The sequence below is a fragment of the Cydia splendana genome, chromosome 8 (genome assembly GCF_910591565.1).
Source record: "Cydia splendana chromosome 8, ilCydSple1.2, whole genome shotgun sequence".
NCBI classification, from domain to species: domain Eukaryota; kingdom Metazoa; phylum Arthropoda; class Insecta; order Lepidoptera; family Tortricidae; genus Cydia; species Cydia splendana.
The window spans coordinates 20,662,204-20,676,500 of NC_085967.1; the positions used below are offsets into that span (position 1 = coordinate 20,662,204).

Sequence of the window (14,297 nt, forward strand, 5' to 3'; positions counted from 1 at the left end):
CTGTGATCTTCACATAACTATACCTAATGAGGACTGGAAGCCGCTACATCTGGATCCGACTCGACACTCTACCTTCACCTTCGTACTTCATAGTAAGTTAATATTATATAGTTTAAGTACAGAAAAAAATATATAAGTATAGCACAAACTGTCCAAAAATGTATTATATTTGGAATTCACAAAACTTCCTTCGCTCATCAATTCTTCACAAATAATGATTTACTGTCATGATCACTCATAATCATGTAAGTTTTCATTTCATAATGAGATGAGAGATGAAGATGAAATTCATGAAATGGAACAATTACAAAGTGAACGAATTTGACGATTATTGCGTTTGGGTTAGGTTACGTTGTTTTTAGGGTTTCGTACCCAAAGCGTAAAAACGGGACCCTATTAGTAAGACTCCGCTGTCCGTCTGTCTGTCACCAGGCTTTATCTCATGAACTGTGATAGCTAGGCACATATTTCTGTTGCCGCGATAGCAACAAATACTAATAACAGAATATAATAAATATTTAAGTGGGGCTCCCATACAACAAACGTGATTTTTGCCGTTTATTGCGTAATGGTACTAATGCTACGGAACCCTTCGTGCACGAGTTCAATTCGCACTTGGCAGGTTTTTATATGTTATAGAAATTGAGTTATCAACAGTTTTCAAGACAATAATTAACTAAGTTTTTTACTTACCTGTCGGTTACTTCAAATATAAAATTACAAGTTGAAGATACAGGAAGCACTTGATGATCACACTTGATTTAGTTCAGAACAATGTATTCACATGAAATAATTAGGCGAAATTTACTTTATTTTGCAGTTTTCCGTTTCCCAAGAAAGATTGCAAAGTAACGAAAACTTCGCTTCCAAGTTCTAACTTCCTATTGCCAGTTCAAACAAGAATCAAAGATTCAACATTTTCATTTTCCTTTGCGTAGCGACATCTGGTAGCTGCATGGAGTAACCATTACGTTCGCATTCATAGGTTCCGTATCACTAGAAGATGGCAGTAAGGAAAAATTTTGAAATTGCTAGTAAAATGTAGTGTTTTTTATTAAAATAGCAAATATTTTGTTTTTAATTTAGGTAGTTCCTGCTAAAATGGAAATCTTACAACATTTTTGTATTAAAATTTTCAGCCTCTATTGCACAAAATCCTAAACGAAATCATTTTGACGTCACAAATGTCAAATTGACAGTGACAGTGACACTTGTCGGGTTGTCGGTCATCGGCTGTTGGTCGCTCTACGACGGAGGTTATGACCCGTAAAGTGATCTAAAATGGACATGTATTCGTCCGTAATTCCTAATTAAAGTGATTAAATAGCATTTTAGCAATAAAAATGCATATCTTATTAATATTGTGTTTTATAATCGTCGGTATATATTCGTGTGTTTCATGGTAAATTTAGAAAATAGCATCTCTATGTTATTGTTGTTGTTTTGCTGAGTGTTTATTTCTGTTTTGTGTATTTTTAGGCTCCTCCCGACTCTCTTAGCCTGGCTCTTCAAGAGAAAGTACCATATAAAGCTGAAAATCGGTCGCATTGGTTTGCCAAAGTTAATATTGCGAGATGTTAACTTATCTAGAGATGGATATTCTATTGTAAGTAATAATATAATACTTTTAATGTTTTACTACTTATAAAATTGTAAGTGTTACAATATGTTGCCTTAGACTACCTATGTAAATATTACAAAAATATAGAAAAAAATTAATAGAATTGACATGAAACAATAATAGCTAGGATCTGAATCGAGATCATGTTTATATATTATATACATAATATGCACTTTAAATATCAATGCCAAAAATGTTCTCAATGTTTTATTTTAAAGCACTGCCTATTGTAAGTTCTTTACTGTGTGAATTGCTATAATAGAACTTCATTGGTGTATAAATGTTTTACAAAGAGTTTACATTTATATATTTTTATTATTCAATTCTATATTAGTTAACCACTGGACCAAAGAGAGAAATTAAGATATTTATTCACACACACTGGACACTGTAGATACTAGATTAACCACATTCTTATTCCACAGCAAATTGACGAAATCTCCTTCAGCAGCAGTTTCTTCAATTCGGAAACTAACAAGCTTGTGTCCGTACTCATCAAAGGCTTCAACGTAACCAACATCGTAGAAGAGAAACGAAGTACAGTCGAGACTATTCTGAAGCCGTTACTGTCGAAACAGAACTCAACAAATAGTAGGGGGGAGGTGGAGGAGATGAGTTTTGAGGAGCTGGATAGAGGATTGAGGGTGACGGAGAGAAAGCTGCTGGATTTTAGGGATAAGAAGCTACCGCCTAGTTTGATTATGTTTGCTCAGGTAAGTGCATCAAGTTTTTCTTGTAATAAGTTGCTATATAATCATAATGTTTAACGGGTAATCCTTTTTAGAAATGTAATGAATGACTCAAACTTACCAAATCTGCATTTTTGCAATGAATGCTATATGCTTCCCTATTTGAATAGGGCTTTACATAAGAAATCTTAAGAAGTCTTTGATGTTAATGAATGTAATGCATCCAGATGCCAACCTATGTCTGTGGAAAAACCAAGAGGAACTGTCCGAAAGGTCTCCATTGCCATACAGCAGGGTAATGCTGCTAGTGTGATAGGGACCTTTGGACCTAGCAGAGCTCAGAATGGGTTATAGTTTCTTAAGATTTATAGGTAGTTAGTAGATTTACCAAATATTTATTATAAAATAAAATAATTTATTACACAGAGGTATTACAGAGTACATATTATTAGAGTATTAGATGGTAGGTACAGAGGTAGACATGGATATTTATAGCTGTTGTACACAACATCCATAAATAGCAGTAGTGAATATGACAACATTTACAACACCATACTTCAAAATTGTTATGCTAAAGAAAGATAGTCCTCTATCTCTATATCTATAAGTCTGTATCTTTTTTTTTTATCTTATTTATTTTATAAATAAGTCTGTATTTAAAAAAGAGTAAACAAAATCTACCCTCAAATGGCTTCTTAGGCCAGTTGAGGGTAGATGAAAACATTACATGATCAAATAATGTAGGTTAAAGTCGGGTCGTTCAGTGACAGACCCAGGTGGTTTTGTATTTGGTTGGTTAATCAATCAATGTTATAACTACCCGAAAATGTACAAATTTTTTGTTTAGGTACTTTTATTTAAGTACCAAAAGATACAGAGTATAATTTCTTACCTATTTCTATTTGTAGTTCATGGGAGTCCACATAACCAACGCGACGGTGACCATCCACGGTCCCTCCTTCACGTTGGAAGGCTCAGCGTGCCAACTTCACGCGGATGGGGCCGCGGGCGGACCGGCGCGCGCTCTGGTGTTCTGCGCGAATCTGCTTGAGGCCAAGGTAGTTAACAAAATATACACTATAACTTTACAATCAATGAAGGCTATTTCTAACCCTACACTATCAGTAAGTATCTCTCTTTGTCGAACTAATCTTTGAAAGGGTGCCTCTTATTACTAGAGTTGAAGACATACATGGTTAAGGGCGTTTAGAGGTTTGGTTTAATGGGTCGGCGCATACAGGTTACTTACATCCTGTAAAAGCTGGATTCTCATGTACTATCCAAAATCGATACATCCTGCTGGATTCTCATGTACTATCCAAAATCGATACATCAGATGACACATTTTTTTCGCCTAACAAGCCGTCAAACTCCTGCTCAAATCTAACAAACAATGTAGATTGTTTAAATGGCACTGTGAACTACTCCACTGAGTACATCGAGATGCAAAATACTATGGCTATGGCTCAACTTAAGTTGCAAGTAAAAACCATGCAAATTGAACTAGATATCTTTAAATTAGAAAAACACGAACTGCTGCAAAAGAACGAGCGGCTTTCGACAGAAATCAAGAGCTTGAAAAATATATTCCAGAAATCAGGTATCGAAAGTAGCAATGATGCAATAAGAACAAATAAAAAAAGACATTCATCATTTCATCCAGTAGCGCGATCAATGCCTTCTTCACCAAGTAAGGTCTCAAATGCTGATCTTAATTATAATAAAAGAATGCTAGACTTACAGCAAGACATAACACAATTGGAGAGCCAACTTCAACAAGCAAGAAAAGCAAATAATGAGTTGATGTGTCGTTTAGACAACCTCACACAGCAACTACAGATACCAGAACCGACGGATACAGCCCTAGAAAATAATACAACTTACACAACTGCAACGACTAGGAAAATCTGCGTCATTAGTGGAAATAGCGAGAAGCATACGCGAAGTTTAATAACGACAAACTTTTATGCAGAACAAGCCTGCCATTATATCATAAACGGAGGAAACATCAACGCATTACTTAACAGACTAGAAAATAAATTAACAGACTTCACACGGAATGACTACTGCATATTATTCATAGGCGAATCGGATTTTGAAACTACACAGAACTACACATGTATAATTGAAAAATTGAGAAACAAATTAGAAACCGTACAGCATACAAATATTATTGTATGCCTCCCTATATTTAAAATAAACAGATTTTCAAATATATTTAACAACCGCATTGAGGCATTCAATAATCTATTGTATCGGGACAATCTTGTATACCAGTATGCTTACATATTAGATAGCAATAAGAATTTGGAATATTCACAAGAAATGTTTTCGGTGGTCTCAGGAAAAGTAAATAAACGCGGAATAACAACAATAATAGCAAATCTGAATACACTTATTGCAGATATAGATTATATCGTGTCTAATCATCACAGCTCGAGAGAACATATTAAGGGAAAAAAGGTGTTAGTTACTGAAAACCTAATAGACGCACGCGTCACTAAACAAAATTCGAATCAAAACACGCAAGGGCTAAATAACAATGGTTTTTTTCGTTCCTAAAGATCAGCGTGCAAATTTTGTATTACTTCATCAAAACATTGCCAGTATATTACAGAAACGCGAAATACTAGAAATAACCTTGTCTGAGATGCGAGATGAGGGGAAAGACCCCGATGTAATTTGTTTTTCGGAAACATTTGTAAAAAAAGGATGTGAATCTAATATTAGGTTAAAAGGTTATAAATTAGCCTCTAATTTTTCAAGGAAAAAAAACAGGAGGGGTGTTTGTATTCTGACCAAAATAGGACTAGAATTTAGAGAATTATCGTTTATCAATAATCATGCACGTGAAAATAGTTTTGAATGTTGTGCAATCGAGATAACCCACAGTAAACTAATCATAATTGCCCTGTACCGTACCCCAAACTCAGATGTTAATATATTCTTTGAAGAACTGGACGAAATTTTAACCCACTTAACCAGAAAAAAAGATAAAAATATAGTGTTGACCGGGGACTTTAACATAAACACAATTATAAAAAATAAAATATCCACTCAACTCGACGATCTTATAAAATTGTATAATCTTAAGAGTCACATTTCTAAGCCTACTCGGTCAAATTCATGTATAGATCATGTTATCAGCAACATCGAAAACGCAGAAGGTGAACTTCTTTCGTTAGGGCTATCGGACCACGAAACAGCTCAAATCCTAAATATTCCAATCGAGAAAAAAGTTCTACAACCAAATGTAACATACATAACTAAAAGAGACTACAGCGCTTGTAACGTACGTAAATACCGCGAGTGTCTAAAATCGTTAACTTTTTCTGAAACGCTTAATTCATCAAACTTCATCAAACTTGAATGAGGCTTTTAATTCATTTCACGACATTATACGCTTGTTTTACGACCTCTGTTTTCCTTTTATCAGGTGTAAAGTCTCAACCAATCATAAAACACAGAAATGGATATCAAGAGGTCTTAAACTAAGTTGTAAATTCAAACGCACCCTACGATTTCAATATTATAAAGACAAAACTCCAGAAAGTAGACTCAAATACAAGTCATACTCTAAAATACTAGCTAATTGTATAAATGCCTCGCAAAAATTACACAATCACAATTCTATACAGAAGTCTACGAGTAAAAGCAAAGCATGTTGGAAGATTATTAAAGACGACCCAAATCAACACCTTAAAAATAATCATATCACTGAAATAAATAAAGACGGTATTAGTATTGACAATCCTACTCAAATAGCACATGAATTTAATAATTACTTTATTCAACGAACAGGTAATAACACAAGTTCTACCATAAGAAACACTAATTCGAAATATATAAACAATACTATTTTCCTAACCCCTGTGAACCAAAATGAAATAAAAAGCATAATACAGTCACTCAAAAACACAAATTCTACAGGCTATGACGGAATATCTACCAAAATTTTAAAAGCTTGTGTTGAGGAATTAGTGCCTGTTATTACCCATCTAGTCAATTTGTCCTTTGAAGTGGGCTGCTTCCCAGATACTCTAAAGTTATCCATAATCACACCACTGTTCAAAAAAGGTGACAAATCCGCAATGACTAATTATCGACCAATAACGCTGATACCGATTATTTCCAAAATATTTGAACGGGCTATTCATACACGTATCATGTCTTTTCTAGAAAAATATCAAATACTTAAAAAAGAACAGAATGGATTCCAAAAAAATAAAAGCACCACACTTGCTACGTTCAATCTAATAAACGATGTTGTTCGAAGTATTGATAAAAAGAAGCCAACAGTTGTAGTGTTCTTTGACATGTCTATGGCATTCGATTTTGTGTCTCATGAGCTATTAATTCAAAAACTTCACAATCTTGGGATAAGAGGACCTACATTAGAATGGCTTAAATCGTACTTAGCAAACAGACGACAATGTGTTGAAATAGGAAGCTCTAAAGACTCAACTATAATCCGTTATAGATCCTCATACATGGAAAACAGCCTAGGAGTCCCACAAGGTAGTGTACTAGGACCACTACTTTTCTTAATTTATATTAATGACCTGCCAGATATCACTAAACACCAATGTACACTTTTTGCTGATGATATATCAATTTTAATTACATGTAAAGATGAAGAACAGTACAATACTGATATTAATAATACAATTAAAACAGTAATAGAATGGCTTAAATTCAATAATTTATCGGTTAACCTTAATAAAACTCAATACATCCAATTTCATAACGCACAAAATAAAGGTAAAAAGTTCAACGTCACTTATAATGAATCACAAATTAATGAAGTAGATACAGCAAAATTTTTAGGTATTACTGTTGATAAAAACTGTAATTGGAAAAACCAAGTGGATACAGTGTGTGAAAAACTTATCAAATTCGCATATGTTTTGAGAAGATTGCGTAGCATTTCAGCTTGGAGTACAATCCTGATGGCGTATCACGGATGTATTGCGTCAAATTTAAGGTATGGCCTTCTTTTATGGGGTAACTGCAGTGACATAAACAGGGCATTTATAGCACAAAAAAAATGTATAAGGGCAATGTGTGGGATAGCTCAACGGGATTCATGTAAACCGTTATTCGAAAAACATGAAATTTTGACACTACCTTGCATGTACATTTTCGAGGCAGCAGTTTTTGTAAAAAAATATCCAGATCTATTCAAAAAGGCCAAAGATGTATACAATAGAAACACGAGATATCCCAATAAACTTGTATTAGATTTTATTCCTAATAGTTCCCTTTTTATGAAAAATAGTTATTATTTATGTATGAAAATATTTAATGCCCTTCCGGAAAACATCAAACCCCTGCCTCTAAACCCATTTAAAGCACAACTATATCGTTGGCTCAAAAAACAGGTGTTTTACTCTGTAAGTGAGTTGTTCGATATGTAATAGGTACCTATTATTAAGTAGAAATATTAGTTTTAAGTTAACAATGTACCTACCAAATAGATGAAGACTAATAGCTTTAAGATAATATTTGCATGCTTAACCAGCAAAATATGTTTCTGTACGGGAATATTTTTCCAATAACACCTTGTTATACCATATTTTATGCAAATAAAGAATTTTCATTTCATTTTATTTCAAGAAAAAAATTGTTGACGCGAAAAAATATTTTTTTCTATGGAGCAGGAGCAGGTCGTTCAAGTCGGCTAACCCTCCATACAAAGGCCAAAAAAAATTTATCGCGTCAACATTCTTTTTCTTCTACGTTTTCCTAATTCTAACTACACGATATCGAATATGCCCATATACGGATCCCCACCTAAAATATGTATCTATGTATATCATGTTTTTAGCCAGGTTAGGTTAGGTTAGCTGATCTGACGATAGTAACAGGAAACAACCCTAGCCATACTATGATAAATAATAATGACGTTATTCATAAATGCATTACAAGCCTGAATTAAGGGCTGATTTAGACGATGCGAGAACTCGCATGCGAGTTTTATACCATTGCGGGTTTTGATTGGTCGGTTGAACTGGACGTAACCAACAGTCCGGAATGTAACTAAAATCGCATACGAGTTCGCGCGCCGTCTAAATCCGCCCCTAGCTATGAATCGTTTGTCCTTATTTGTCATTTTCAACCGACGAAAAAAAAAACGGAGGAGGTTCTCAAGTCGACGCGTATATTTTTTTTTTTTTTTTTTTTTATGTATGACCACGCATAACTTTTTACAGAGGTGTTCGATTTTGATAATTATTTTTTTATTGGAAAGGGTATACCCCGAAGTTGGTCCCATATAAATTTGGAAAAAAAAATCCAACGTTAAGGGTAGGAAAATAGGGGATGATTGATTTTTTCACTCACCGATTGTAACGTATGACCACGCATAACCTTTTACAGAGTAGTCGTAATAATAATAAAAATTTGGAAAAAAATCCTACCCTAAGGGTGGGAAAATAGGGGTAATTTATTTATATTACAGAACATAATAGTTAAAGTAGGATTATTAATATAACAGTTAATAGCTAAAGCAAGGTAGGTAGCTATTTTAAAAGTAATCAAAAATTAAGAATGTAATAATTTGTATAAATTATAGCCACAGAAAATTATAAAATAAAAACTTTTTAACAAAAAAAATAACCGCCGAAAAAAAACTAAAGGGAAAAAAATATAAAATAAAAACTTTTTAACAAAAAAAAATAACCGCCGAAAAAAAACTAAAAGGAAATAAAAAAACCGGCACTAACACGAAACGAGTCGACCAAACAATAGCACACTGAAAAGAAAAAAATAATTATTTTGTCTTCAATAACGCAAGTGAATACCTATGAACTATGTATATACATACTTCTGAAATCAATCACACAAATCTGCGTATTTATATATTTACAATCTGTTATTTTTGGAGTCGGTGCCAGCCTCAAACAAACTTGAGCACCTTAGTGAAGCACCTGCACCGACTCCAAAAATAACAGATTGTAAATATATAAATATGCAGATTTGTGTGATTGATTTCAGAAGTATGTATATACATAGTTCATAGGTATTCACTTGCGTTATTGAAGACAAAATAATTATTTTTTTCTTTTCAGTGTGCTATTGTTTGGTCGACTCGTTTCGTGTTAGTGCCGGTTTTTTTATTTCCTTTTAGTTTTTTTTCGGCGGTTATTTTTTTTGTTAAAAAGTTTTTTGACTTATGTATTTACAAATAGGAAGAAAGGGATAAAACATAATTTAACTAATTCAGGTTCGTAAAGTTTTATGAATAATCATTATATTTTAAAGGCTCGCGTGCTGAAGGAGCGAAACGTGCTCGCTGAGGCGGGGCTCAGCGTGCTCGTAGAAGGAACTGTGAAAGCTGATGGGCCGCTTAATGTTGAGGTAAGAATTATTTAACACTAGCCTAGACTTTAGTTTTTTTTTTGTTAGCCTAGTTTAGTGTCCCACTGCTGGGCAAAGGCCTCCCCTCCTTTACTCCACTCAACCCTATCGTTTGTGCTTTCCCGCCAATCCGGATAAAATGCGTCCAAGTCGTCCCGCCATCTCCTTTTCGGTCTGAGTAATCGCTGAAATTTTAACGCCACCCCTTTCAATAGCGCAGAATCTGAACAAGCATAAAAAAACCAGCCAAGTGCGAGTCGGACTCGCGCACGAAGGGTTCCGTACCATTACGCAAAAACAGCAAAAAAATCACTTTTGTTATGTGGGAGCCCCACTGAAATATTTATTTTGTTTTGTTTTCAGTATTTGATATAGCGGCAACATCACGGTTCATGACTTTCATGAGATACAGCCTTGTGACAGACAGACAGACGGACAGAGGAGTCTTAGTAATAGGGTCCCGTTTTGACCCTTTGCGATTTCCAATGGAGATTGCGATTATAATTGCATCTATAATGTTAAAATGTTTGTTTCTCCTTGACAATAAATACCACACAGTCCACACAGATAGTTCATAACCTGCAGAAAAGACATAGGATATTTTTTTATCTCGGTAACCATACACTAAGGAGGTGCAATAAGGGCGAAGTGATCGGGGCAGTTTAACGACTGCTACTCAGACGAAGTCGCGGGTTTAGACTAGTTAGAAAAGAAAATGGAATTAGACGGTCTTTGCAAGTACCGCCGCCCACACTGTTAAGTGACAGTTCGTAAACCTTTTCGTAAATCTTATTACAACTGGCAAAAGGTCCACCGATGGACAGTTAAGAGTGCTGTTGTTTGTACTTCAAAACAAGCTGCCTTGTTTTTTGCTAACTACGGCGTATCGAAAAAAATCTTAGGCAAACTGATGGTTACTTGGTTTCCTATTCTTCGTGAGCTGTAGGAAAATTAAGCATGCCGGTAAATGTAGTGTGGGTGAATTAACTTTTAGAACACTTGGTTTCGTGTCCCTATAGACTATCTAGTAAAGAAAAATCTATTTTTCCAAAACCATGTTGATGTTTTTACTTTTTTGTTTACACGGGCGTTATTTATTAGATGCATAAATATTTAATTAACACATTAAAAGTTTTTCCCATACAAAAATCAGGGGCACACCATTTTTGGCTATTTTCTGCTGCGTTACCGTACAGAATGTAACTTTTATCTGAACAAGTTGTTAATTTTAATGTGTTAATGAAATACTTATGGATCTAATATAATAATGCATGTATTAACAAAAAAGTAAAAAATCTACATGGTTTATGAATAATTTTTTTAAACATGCAGATACGTCTGCGAGCGATATTCCAAATTTTATATTAAAGATGTAATAGTCTTTCGGTAGATGTCGCTATACGCCACCCCACAGGCGTGTATACATAAGGGAAGGAATGGAAAGATTCGCAAGATTCTGGTAGGCTTCCGTAGCTCAATTGGCAGAGCTAACGCACGGATTGCGGGTTCAAGTCCTGCCGGAAGCGTAATTTTTCAATTTTTTCCTTTAATATAAAATATGGTTTTTGAAATATCGATTTTTTTTGCTAGGGAGTCTAGGACACGAAATCAGTGTTCTAAAAGTTGATTCACCCAGGTACACCAGCTGCGTAATTATCAGGTGTGCCTAATCTTGCTAACTGTAGTTAGGTCAGAGCACTTATCGTGATTAGAGATGTTAAAGTTGCGTCATCTTACGTTTGCTTACATCTGTTAGAACTGTAGAAAGATCGTAAGTCCATAGGAGTTTTGTAATAGTATACGCCTTTTTTGGAGGTAGATGAAGTGTGATAGAACTGATAAATTATATTGCTGTAATTAATGCATTAATGTATTTCTAAAACTTGACGTCATATACAGTCCGTCTAAGCTGAATTGCACCGACTTAATGAGAACATTATAAACGTCATATTTTCATTTCCATATTTTATTTGAAATGGGCGACGGCAATTGCTTAAAAAAACAACGGGTTGCACTCCGGGAGTGGCGGCAGAAGTGAAAACTCAATGACATTGTAACAGTTACATTGTACAATTAGTTGCGTCTTACGTCTTACGTCAAAATATTAATAACAGCGCTATCTAGTGCAAAATGTCTGCAGCAATATTTATAATTGAGGTTAACGCCATCTAGCGTTATTTCGTCGCATTACTTGAAACCCCTAAGCACATCACTGTTAGTACTCAAGTTATATCAGTACCAGATAGGGAAACTCACTACATGACATTTAAATCTCGTAAGGGGCTGTCCATAAATTACGTCATCATTTTTTGACGCTTTTTGACCCCCCCCTAAAATCATCCAAAAATCATGCTTCGAATAACCCCGTTTCCTCCTACGTCATGCTACCATCATCCGATGTCCAGACCCCCCCCCCCCCTAATTTGAAATGACGTAATTTATGAATAGCCCCTAACGTTCGTTACGTGTCCGTCACACGTGACGTCACATCTTACGCTCTCGCGAGTTTAACATTTTTTCCCCTTCACAAAAAGTGCACAGCGACGCTAAAGAAATTTAACTTTTATTAAAAACTTTTTATTAAACGCTAAAGAAATTTAAATTTAAAAAATAGAACTTTTGGAAGCAGTAAACGAAAGAAAAATCTCATATTTTGGACATATATACCGTAACAATAAATATCAAATTCTAAGGAAAAGAATAGAAGGCAAATTAGAGGGCAAAAGAAGTAGAGGAAGAAGGAAGCTAGCCTGGATGGATAATATTAAAAGCTGGACTCATATTAATGACGCTGCCAACCTGAGAAGAATGGCACAGGATAGGAATAAGTTCCGAGAGACGGTCGCCGACGTCCGATGAGGACATGGCACAATAAGAAGAAGAATTGCTTACCGTTCGGCGTATCGTCAGCGTTTGCCTCCTATATCATAAAACAAAGTTCGATTTATCAATGTACAACTTAATCTATCTGATTTTGTACCAGAGTTTATGTCAAGTATATTATAATGAATGTGTTTGTTTGCAGAAAATTCACTGCGCCGTCAGTAACACTCAGATATCATTCCATGACGAGTTGCACGAGCTGGTTAAGAAGCAGAGACGATACAAGCGGCCGCAGGTTTGTAGACCTACCTCATTTAACTCAGGGATAATAAACTATTTCTAAATTTAAAAGTGGAAAAATTGCTGCCTTGGGTTGGGCTTGGGTCTCCTAGACCCATATGGTGGAAAGATTCGCTGGCTATGGATGAGGTCTTGGTGGTTGTTGGCAGAGCGCTGGAGTATCGATCCAGAGGCCGGATCGATCAAGTCTCGCCCAAAGCAGTAATTTTTCATTTTTAAATTTATTCTAAGCTTAATAGCATCGTTCGCAGACGTTTCTGCTTGTTAAAAAAAAAAGACTATTTTCCCCTTTCTACATACTTATAAAGCATTTTCCTTTCATATCCTTTCAAATCTGAATGCAGGGTGTTTAATTCAAATTGAGGGATATCAAGTGCAACTCTTTGGCATCACGATATCACAGATATCCAGATTATTGTTGAGATTACTGTGGGACTTGGTCAATAAAAAAAAAATTGGACGACTTAATTAATGGATCTATTTATAACTAGCGACCCGCCCCGGCTTCGCACGGGTTACACAACAAATTATACACCTAAACCTTCCTCAAGAATCACTCTATTGATAGGTGAAAACCGCATGAAAATCCGTTCAGTAGTTTTCGGGTTTATCGCGAACGTACATACACAAAAACAGAGAGACTCGGCGGGGGACTTTGTTTTATAAGGTGTAGTGATCATACAATTTGGCAAGTCTCTGTACATATGCTTTGGAAGAGTAATTCGTATTTCTGGGATCGAAGTATGAACTTTCAGTATTTTTTGGTCATGTTTACAGGTTAGACAGTATGCCGCTGAAGACCAAGAGGCGTCGCCTGCGTTACCGAGGTTGTCACCTGTAGTACCAAAGGTTAGTTCCGTCACCCCTGGAGTCCCGCGGACGTGATATAACGTCGGCAAAAAAGTTACCTTTGCGTCCCAGACGCGACATCGCTTCCGAAATGGCGATCACATTTCAATTTTAAGTTTAAAACATTAAGGTTGTTTTTTGGCTGGCAAATTTAGATCCCTTCTTGTGCTGTCTATGCCTGATACTCTACGGCTTAAGGCCAAATCTATTCAGAACTTCAGATAAATACCTCACAAGAGTATGGGGGAACAAGCCCCATTCCATCTTATTATTTTTTTCAAGATAAATTCATATGGCGTTATTCATAAACGCGTTACTGGCCTGAATTAGTTAGGAATCGTTTGTCTTTATCTAACATTTTGACTTTGTATTTGTAAGAAAGGGATAAATAAATTAACTAAATCAGGCCCGTAAAATTTTATGAATAAGGCGGTTAATAATTACAATTGACTAGAAAACAGAATAAGTCAACAAAGACAAAAAGTGAAAGAATGACCTTATGATTTATTTGTTTTTTTTTTCAGATATTTAGTTTAAAGATTGACACAACGAATGTAACGTGCATAGACAACGTTACGAAAACGGACTTCAAGGCGTCTCTCAACAGTTTCCAAGTAAGAAAACATATTTTAGACTAAGTATACCTATTTATAATT

At 35.2% G+C, this 14,297-nt stretch overlaps 1 protein-coding gene and 1 long non-coding RNA gene across 2 annotated transcripts in view; one reads left to right on the forward strand and one right to left on the reverse strand.

Annotated features, from left to right (window-relative positions):
• LOC134793034 (uncharacterized) overlaps positions 1-14,297 on the reverse strand; it is a 459,561-nt gene that overhangs the window by 151,938 nt on the left and 293,326 nt on the right. The gene's annotated exons all lie outside the window — the stretch shown is intronic.
• The window catches only part of LOC134793028 (protein hobbit), a 48,252-nt gene continuing 35,144 nt past the window's right edge, over positions 1,190-14,297 (forward strand). The window contains exons 1-8 of the mRNA XM_063764556.1: positions 1,190-1,402; positions 1,480-1,606; positions 2,047-2,334; positions 3,219-3,368; positions 9,574-9,669; positions 12,695-12,787; positions 13,570-13,641; positions 14,166-14,255. Coding sequence (XP_063620626.1) covers positions 1,344-1,402; positions 1,480-1,606; positions 2,047-2,334; positions 3,219-3,368; positions 9,574-9,669; positions 12,695-12,787; positions 13,570-13,641; positions 14,166-14,255 — 975 coding nt within the window. The 5' untranslated portion in view covers positions 1,190-1,343. The remainder of the gene's footprint in view (positions 1,403-1,479; positions 1,607-2,046; positions 2,335-3,218; positions 3,369-9,573; positions 9,670-12,694; positions 12,788-13,569; positions 13,642-14,165; positions 14,256-14,297) is intronic.